The following is a 9,889-nucleotide window of genomic DNA, read 5'->3' as shown; positions in this document are numbered from 1 at the left end:
ACTGATTACCTTGTGTTAAAAATGTAATAAATAAATACTCTTGAACTTGCTCCTCTCAGTGGTTGATGGCACTGTCAAATCGCTGGCCGCCTGACAATGATCCTCGCAAAATTAAAATGAATATGTAACCAGTAGGAACAGCCATCGATAAGCCTTGACAGAGCACGCTTTAATATCTGCCTCAGAGCAGATGGCATTTTGTGAATAGAACAAGGTGGTTTTAATATTTGAAATATTTGAAGATTCAGCGAGAAACACAATTTTTCCTTCCTCACTGCGGATTAAATGGTGACAGCTCACTGGTTCTTTTCATATGGGAATTAAGCTAAATCCAGAGGCTTTTTTTCTAATATAGGTTGCTTTGAATGTACAAATTCAGACAAAGAAGAGCTATCTCTCAAACTGAAATGCCTGTGAGTGGAGAGAGAGTATCAATGACGACGGGTGGGGCGGGGGTTAGAAGGAGAGAGAGATGTTGTGGAAAAGCAGGAGATTGGGACAGACAGCAAGAGAGATGAGTTTCCGGATAACATTCAGCTTATTCACTCGAGTATGTAATCAAATCATGAGTTGTGAAAAAATAAAAAATGAAAGGAAATAGGAAGAACAATATGGCTAATATCCATGAGCTGCTTTAATCTCAAGGAACACGTTTGGTCAGTGAACTCATTTAGTGGCTTCTTTAGCTGTCATGTTGTGTTTCTCCAAGCACGCAGACAGAGAAAGACTGAAGCTGCAACACCTCTGGGTATGAAACAATAGCTGATGGTTGGTGCTCGGTGTGTATGTGTGTGTTTGTGTGCACAAATGTTTTTATCTTCTTCTATAAATTACTCTGTTTGTGTCGGTGAGTGACCTTGAATTTATATTTGCATGTACCTTTGTATACTTAATATATATTAGTTTTTCTGTATAACTATATGGGTATATGGGGTTTCAGCTGTGCCAGGCTTGTTTGTGCATCCATATTTGTGCCTGTATCTGCAAAGACACAGACTCAGTCTGACCTGAGCGTTACCTGAGAAGCGCACCGCGTCATATTTTAACTCCCTTTGTCTTTGACAGAATAGCTCGGCTCTAAAAGCCTCTGTCCATGGTGCTGAAAGCTGGCCTGATGTATGAGCATTAGGCCCTGCTTGATAAATCCACCATGTCACTCTGCCTCTGACAACCATTCATCATTGTTGGCTTTCTCATGTGAAGTGTTCTGTACGCTGGAAAATTCAGTGAGACAAATAAAATGTGGGTCCTAAAGCTTAGATTCAGCTCTGTCCCACCCTGCGTCGACTTTTCGCTACTGTACTTTATCTCTCTGTCGTAGGGACGCTGTGTCCCTGTCTAAGCACAAGCAGCAGCAGCTGTAGCTGTAGCACAGTGACTATATTGAGACCAGCTGAAGGACGAACATGTTCTTAATGAGGCGACTAATGAGTTCTGTTCTTTTGTTGCTGTTTTTTTTCTTCATCCCAGGGTCAGGACGACCATTCAGCCATTCAGCTGAAGTCTCCTGACTTTTCCCCCCATGGTCTGACAACAAAGACGTTTTTTTTTGTTCTCTAACACTTGGTCATTATCATTATTTTGTCTTACATGCGTCCAGTTGAAATTTCACAGGTAAGTCTTTGCACATTTCACATGACCGTGTGGTTGGATAGAAAGAAAAGTAGTGTAATTATAAGACCATGCATTTTGGTTTAAAGTAAGCCAGGTGTGTTATGACAAACATGAGAATAAAGCAAAGGAGAAAAGTAGGCGATTGTTTGTAAAAGAAACAATGACATTTATTTTTTTCTTAGCACTTTTCTTAATTAGTCTTTGTGCCCATTGATCACATATAGTACAGTTAATATAAAAATGGCTTTTTAACTTTACACCCAAAGCAACAACGAAATGTTTTCTTAAAATATGTATGCTAAAAATACTGAGAAAGTATTTCCACTAAAAGTACTGGAGAATAGCTTGTGATTCTGCAATGATGACATGGCCGTGTTTTGCTGTGGCTGATGTGTTTCTTCAGCTTCTTCTCTGTTTACCTCATGTAGGTCTTGTTGTAGGCACTTACCAGGGCATAACAGACCGCTTCGTGAGGAGATAACACATCAGTCATCTCTGTTTTAATCAACCTGTTATATTTGTTTTAGTCCGACGCATTTTTTCCCTAGTCACCGTTGCAATGAGAACTACACAGCATAAACAGCCATTTGGCAAATGTCCTCTCTAGATACTCATTTTGTAGCTGAATTTCATTAAGCTTAATGTGACATTGTAATCAAAAGTAGTCTGCTCCTTGCCTTAATTTAAAACCCATTTAAACTGTTCAGATACAGAGGATTTGTCATTACATCAACATAATAGAATATATAACAATATTTCCATGAAAAATCAAGAACCCATTTTAAATAGAAAAAGGGGGGTATATTTCATCAAAAGGCTTACACCATAGTCACTGTTGTTTGTCTACTCTACTAAATCTCCCTTCCCATAATAGACAGGTGTTATTACTGTATCTCTAACTCGTCTATGGATGTTTTACAAAGCACAGACGGTATTGCTTGGGACCACACGGACAGTTCCACAACTCTGAACACATTTAACAGTCAATTACAAGAGAGTTGACCATCATCATTATCATCATCATCATCTTCACCTTCTTTTCTCCGCCTGCACTTCTGTATGAATGGTACTGAAATATATCTTTTTGCAGTAAACGCCCCTTCCTGTTGATGTTAGCTTGGTTTGATGTAACGGTTACAAAGCCACCACTTCAGCTAGGGTTGAAACTGGGAGAGCATGTAGTCTATTTTAAACTGTTCCATCCCAGTCCAATAATAGTTTTGCCAGAGTATCTGAGCCGGGGGACCAGCAATGGGTATGCCTTTGAAACAGTACTACAGATTCGTCCACCCCTGCCAAAGGCCTTGTCCATTCAGCGTAGTTGGTGTGTGGTGCTCTACAAAGCTGCGCTTCTTAAAAGGCATTGTCAGATACATTTATGACTGTGGCTTTCACTTCCACTCCACTTGGCAGTCCCTTACCCGAAACCCACAGCTTTGTAAAGAAAGGAGAGTGCATACCGGTAGCTTCCACTGGTGTTAGCGAAGCTTTGGAGTCGCATTTCCTTATATCCCCATAAAGGTGGTGGTTCCTCAGAGACACATAAATAAGCAGGCATGCCACAGAAATCACAGCCAAGAGCACACCAAAGACAGTGATTACTGCTACGTCCCATTTTTCTGTGTCCTTGGCAGACAGCTCTAATCCTTTAGTGGTGACATTGACACATTTGATGTCATGGCTGTAGTGGATGCTGCGCACATCCACACATACTTTGTACTGAGTAGCGGGGCTGAGATGGGTGAGGTTGTAGACCTGGATGTCAGAGGGAACCCTGGTGGTAAACGCCGTGGTGGGGTGGTTAGCCTCTGATGCTGTGTACCATTTAATGTTGGGAGCCAGGCTGCCAGGGCCGGCCTTCCACGAAATCAAGATAGAGTTTATCTCCACGGATTTGATGATGACATTCAGAGACCCATTTGCAGATTGGGGAAAATATCCATTCACCTCTACTGAAACAGATTTAAGATCAGCTCCAACCAGATTGTGGGCAACACAAGTGTAAAGACCAGCTTCATTTTCTGTTATATCATAGATGTCAAAAGTTCCCTCTGGGTGCATGTAGAACTTGTCAGACACGGTGTTAGGCAGGACCCTGGTACCAGATGGGGTGATCCAGTAGATGTCCGGCTCTGGTTCAGCAAAGGCTCGGCAATGGAGAGAAACCGAGCTTCCATTCCTCGCTTTAATATGCCCAGGCATACTTTCGGGAGAGATGAGTGGCAGACAAATCTCCATCATCTCCCTGAAGTGCACCTGACGAACATGCTGGCCCTCGTACTCGGGAGGCTCAACACAGTACAGCGAATCAGGCTCCATGAAACGAATGTTGGTTTTGTTCATGTTCATCCAGCGGACTACACAGTCACAGCGGATGGGGTTGCTATGCATGCTAACCTCTCTGAGATTTGGGAGGGACTCGACAGTAATCCTGTGGAGGGCACTGAGCGCATTGCCATTTAGCATTAGGGTTTCCAGGCGCGGTAGTTTATAGAAAGCATTAGGATGGATATAGGAGAGTTTAGGATTGTTGGTGGCTTCTATTTTGGTCAGCTCAGGGAGGTTATTGAGGGCAAAGCTGTCAATGGAAACTAGCTCTGGCATGCTATTAATCCCCAGTTCTTTCAAATGAAGCATATCCACAAAGTCCCCTCTCTGTATCCTCGCAATTGGGTTTTTATTTAGATCCAAAAACTTAAGATTTTTTGCATTTCTCAGGGCAGAATGAGGCACCTCGGGGAAAATATTATCATAGAAAGAGATGCTCTCTAAGTTATCAAGACCAGCCAGTGCATCGTCAGGAAGCTGAGACAGGTTCATTCTGGTGAGAACAAGACTGCGGAGGTTGCTGAGAGGTTTGAAGTTCATATCATCAACAGAAAGAATAGGATTCTCACCAATCATCAGGATTTCCAGATTTGGCATGGGTTCGAACCACTCTCTTTTAATGACCTTCAGCTGGTTAGAATTAAGGTGGAGCCGCACAAGGTTGTTGAGGCCCTGGAAAGCAACTGGGGAAATGGAGGAGATGAGGTTGTGATTCATGTAGAGCTCCTGAAGATTAGCCACCTCAGCAAGACATCGTTCAGGCAACTCTCGTATCCAATTTTCCTCCATGTGGAGGGACAGCAGCTGAGGAAGAGTCCCCAGATGGATGTCGCTGATAGAGGATAAGTTGTTTTGCGATAAATCAATCTCTGTGATGTTGGCCAGGTAATCCAAGGGTTGGTCTATCTTGGCAACATTGTTTGTTTGCAGTAATAGTACTTGTGTGCCCACTGGTAATTTTTCCGGCAGGCTAAATAGTCCCAGGTCATTACAGTCAACTGTTTGTGCCTCCATGTACACAGAACTGGGAGAAAACCAGGGTCTAATCTCACACACACAGAGCTTCGGGCAATCAGGCCTCTCCTCTGTGGCCACAACAAAAGAGGCCATGGCCAAGCCGACAAAGAGACGATCCACGAATGACACGTCCTTCATATTGGACCGATTCCCTCCAGTAAGAAATTGGTCCTTGTAGATTAAGTGGTCTAAGCTGTTAACTTCACAAATAATGAATCATTTGCTGCAGCTGCTGAGGCGATTGACTCACCGCCCCTGCCACCGTCACCACCAACTGCAACAGGGCTCCCTTGGGTTTTTTTTGTCTTGCTGTGTAGACGCCCTTGGATGTAATGACCAATCACTCAGTGTTGCTGCTGGTGTCAGGGTTCAGGGGCCAAGGCTGCAGTCAGGCAGACCAGAGATGGTGGTAGGGGGAAAAACGAAAAAAGGATGGACTGATATTATACCTCAAAGGACTTATATTAAGCACATTTATAGGTATCCATGAAAATCTGCTCTTCATTTAAAGATGGATGTCCTCATTGATTGTCGTTACTATCTTCCACAGTCCACAGCCCAGTCCATTCCTACCTGTGTAAGACAAACAAGACAGAAAGAAGTGATGTGAGAATTACATGGTAATGGAGGTGGTCAGAGAATGTCATAAGAGAAGGATTTTGGCATATTGACATTTGTTATAGGCACTGACGCATGTTGACATTTATACACGCTCCCTACAAGTCATAGAACCATGGATTTACATCTGCTTGACCTTCTAGACTTCATTCTGGGGACTTACCAATGTGCCCCCACAATATCGCATTCGATCCTGATGTTTGCAGTGTGAGTCTATTATTGGTTAAAGAGAAGGCTTTATTAAGATTCTTAAAAGGCAGACATCCTAGGGCTTAAGCATTAGCCTTTAGGGCAAGCTGCTTAAAGACACTGGAGTATGTTAGTCTCTCTAGCAACAAGCAAATGGGCAGCTAATGACACACACCAGAGTGAGACAGTGAGACAGAGTATATGCAAACTGTGCATTTGACACAGATGCAGTTGGCACTAAGGCTGCACCAACCACAGATTTTCCCAGTCGGCTAACTCATGATGATATGATATCTAATTAATTAAACATACATTTTGAAAGACAATGGTTTGAGTTCCAGGGCTGAGAGAGAATGTTATAATTGTTATACTGAGCCTTTAATATGTATATTAATAAGTAGTAGAAATAAGTAATAAGTTGACCTAATATTGACCATAATAATGACCTCTCCCAAATGGAGTTTGTGACCAACAGACCAGTGAAAACTTGTTCGACCAACACTCTTCTCATCTTCTAACGTTTGGTTGACGATTAGGGGCAGCCCTAGTTTGCAGCTGTGCGTTACAAGATGCAGCCACCGACAGCCACGAAAATGAAAATGCATTCATGTGTTCCCACAATTAATCTTTGTGCAGTCAGCAAATCTGCACACTAATAGGATTTCACATTTTTGGAGAGTACAGGTCGTGCAGTTCATCAGTGGCCCCGCATTGATTAACAGCCATGTTACACTATGACATGAACCAAGACCTACAGTGGAAAAATACATATTTATAATTCTATGGTATCGGACACATGTTTACAAATAGCAATAATCAAAGCTCAAAAAGAGATTACAACAAGTCTTGTCTGTGGGTTTGTTAAATGCCAGTCAAAGACTCATCGGTGTCCAAAATGTCACCCATATTCACTTATTCTCTATGGAGAAAAAAACACTCAGTAGTTCACTCTGCAGTGAGCAGTAAACAAACACGTATGAATCATCTTCAGCTTGCGTCATCACTTACAGACCTGCAACAGTAATTTTTCCCAGTTATATTAGCAATAATGAACAGGATTGTTAGGAGGAGGTATTGTACGTGCCATTGACTTTTCAGTCTATCGTGGGAATTTGTGACAGTGTTTTATTAGCCTACAAATCCCACTCAATTTAGACACTAAAACTAAATGGCAGAAGATAAATGCAGTGCAATTTATAGTAAATAGGGTGAGATTTTGGACACAACTCTTGTGTAAATGGAGTATAAGCTCAAGGCTAGAACAGAATACAAGTATACAGAATAAAAGGATACGTTAGATGCCGGTAATGTGTGTATATATATATGTGTGTGTGTGTGTGTGTGTGTGATTTTCTGGGAATTTTACACATTAAATAGTTCATAGTTATTGAATCAAATTGGACAGTAAAAGCTTTAACAGAGAAAACAAGGCGATCTGATTTTGTCTTTTGATTATCTGTCACTTGGAGGTAATGCAGTTCTTTAAGTTCTGCCAGTATTAAAATATTGATTGAATTGTCCATGAACATGAAATTATTGGAGAAAATACACATACTGTAGATTACAAATATAACGATATGATATGATATATTCATGTGAGTCAGGTCTGTTTTTAATGTAGTGTAACCATCATATTGTTTGCGTCACCATCATCTGCAGCTATGGTAGAAACTCCACCGTTGAAGTGTACTATGTAATTTGTCATATGTAACTGCCTCTTACTGAACAGATGGGTTTGATGGTGCTTGTGATATTTGGGGCCTATAAAAAGCACGTACCACATCATGGGAAAAGTCAAGAGAGACAGGGGATGAAATGGAAAGAATCAAGAGAAGAAGTGTGACGGCAGCTGGAAAGTGAGAGCGAGAAAAAGAAAGAAATGGTTACATTTCATCACCCTCTCTGTCTCCACCTCAGTGGCCACAGGGGAGATGTGGAGAAAAAATAAAACAATATAAATAAATAAATAAAAACTTCTGAGAGCAGCAGAAATGCTGCAGTTTGCCCCACTGGCGAAGCAAAGCCAAGGGTTCATTCTTCAACCTCTGCTCCAGCATCGGCTAGAGTCTGGTTTGGAGGGGGTGAGTGGGGGAGGGCAGGCAGACTAGTGGAAGGAGATTGAGAGAGAAAGAGAGAGGAGGGGGTATTATTTTTCAAAAGCACCTGGCACTTTAATAAGCTGCAACACCCAGTGCATTCTGATAAACAGGGTTTAGCTTCTCTCCCTCAGCACTGACTCTTCATTGTTGGTTATGCAGTTGATCCTCGCCTGGAAACACAGGCTAGTATGTGTAATTCAGCCCACAGCGTTTGGGTCTCACTTCTTTTTCTCTTTAATAATCACAATTACCAGCAGTGTAATGTGATCAGGGTAGCTGTTGCTATCATGGCTCTGACAAGGTGTGCTGTCAGCGGGGGCATTGTTAGGCTATGGCTTCCATTCTGTGATCAATATTTTCTGTTAGAAACTTTGCGGCACTCAAAAGTCTGCGAATCACGAGTGGTGGTGTCCTTATTTTCAATGAGCTGTTAATTCATCAAGGAGGACATCACTGATGTAGAAATAGACAGACTGAAGATTTCATTGTTGTCTTTAGTTTAATGTTAATGTCTGTTGTCCCTCATGGTGAAAATCTAGGATGGGATTAGGAAAGCTTTACCGGACAATTTCCAAGATGTGTGGCCAGCAAACACAACATATTTCACTGCTTACTAATGAGGATAAAAATTCTGTTAATTATAATCCACTTGGTTGAAGAAAATCTTGATTTTAGGCCTAGTTGTGGCCATTAGTGTGTGTGTGTGTGTGTGTGTGTGTGTGTATTATTTTACACCACCACTTCACTGTGGCAGTAAAATTACAGTCACTGCCAATGTTTGGAATGTCGGCAATAGGGTAGATTATTTTCTTGTTTTCATTTGAGCTATAAAATGTCTAAAAATATCGCTGAAATGTCTGTAAAATAAAAATGGAAAATGCTCATCTCAATTTCTCAATCCACAACCTGACCTATTCCTATTGTTTGTTTAGTCTAAACAACAGGCCCAAAGATAATCTGTTTACTGTACTAGAAGACGAAGAAATAATAAATGTGTAATAAACACATTTGATAACCTGGAACCTGTAATTCTTGCCTTAAAAAATCACTTTAGTGATTAAGCAACTATCAAAATTGCCTACTCATCGTCTCTGCTTGAGGCTAGTAGCTCGAGGCTACATTAGCTACCGCTCTGCATTGTGGGCAATGTAGGTTTTGGCAAAGGAGGAAGAATGTTTGGAATAAAAAAGACAACATCTCTGGTTCTGCTACATTTTGAGTCCACGGTGAGTCCTACAATGTTGTAGGAGGAAAGTGCTAAATCGGAGAAGTGCTCATTTATTATCATTGGAATACAATATCAAATTGCATAAGGAGGTAAAACTTGGTATGTAAGCCCATTAAACAGTTTAAATTGTTGTATTTAATAATCCATTTAAATAATGAAATACTGAATCAAAATGACTAACTTTTGGTTATGCGTAAACGGTTATTAGTCGATGGACATCAACTCCAGTCTTGGGCAGACCATTAAGGTCTCACCTTAAAATTGAGTTAAGTAAACTCAGCCAGTACATTTGAAATGGAGATTTATTCTGAAATAATTATCATTAATGCTGATTTCTAATTTATGCCACTTATGACTGAATATATTTGACTCTGGGAGCAAGACCAAATTATCTACTGCTTGTCTTTCATTGTCACAGAAATAAAGTTTGAAATGTTGCAGACAAATCTATGTAAATCAGGTTGTTTAATTTACAGTCTCCTGATTGTCAGCCGAGGTCCCAGTGAGGGGCTGCAGAAGGGAAACACTGGGAGTCATTTGTAAGAAGAAGCCGACTGAATTGAAGGTGACATCTTGAGTCGCAATGTGTCTGATGTGGCAAATGCACTGAGTCTTCGGGCATGCTTGCCGCCTGAATGGAATAGTGTTGAGTCAGTGACTTAGTTATGTAATGAGAGCAGTTTGGAATAAAAACAATTGAGGCAAGATGGCCATGTAACACAATTAAGAAAATGCTTAGGAAATGCATGCTTTCAAATAAACTAAATGTAAATGACAAGTGGAACATCCTCTGAGC

General features: G+C 41.1%; 1 protein-coding gene across 1 annotated transcript; it reads right to left on the bottom strand.

Annotated features, from left to right (window-relative positions):
- Nucleotides 1-2,113: 2,113 nt before the first annotated feature.
- LOC139222002 (leucine-rich repeat neuronal protein 3) lies at nt 2,114-5,097 on the bottom strand. The gene has a single exon (XM_070853968.1). The coding sequence runs from the start codon at nt 5,095-5,097 to the stop codon at nt 2,968-2,970; it is 2,130 nt and encodes a 709-aa protein (XP_070710069.1). The 3' UTR covers nt 2,114-2,967.
- Between the last annotated feature and the right edge of the window lie 4,792 nt (nt 5,098-9,889).

This window comes from Pempheris klunzingeri, chromosome 22 (genome assembly GCF_042242105.1).
Source record: "Pempheris klunzingeri isolate RE-2024b chromosome 22, fPemKlu1.hap1, whole genome shotgun sequence".
NCBI classification, from domain to species: Eukaryota; Metazoa; Chordata; class Actinopteri; order Acropomatiformes; family Pempheridae; genus Pempheris; species Pempheris klunzingeri.
The sequence above is the reverse complement of the archived record's forward strand: the minus strand, read 5'-3'. Positions and strand labels throughout refer to the sequence as shown.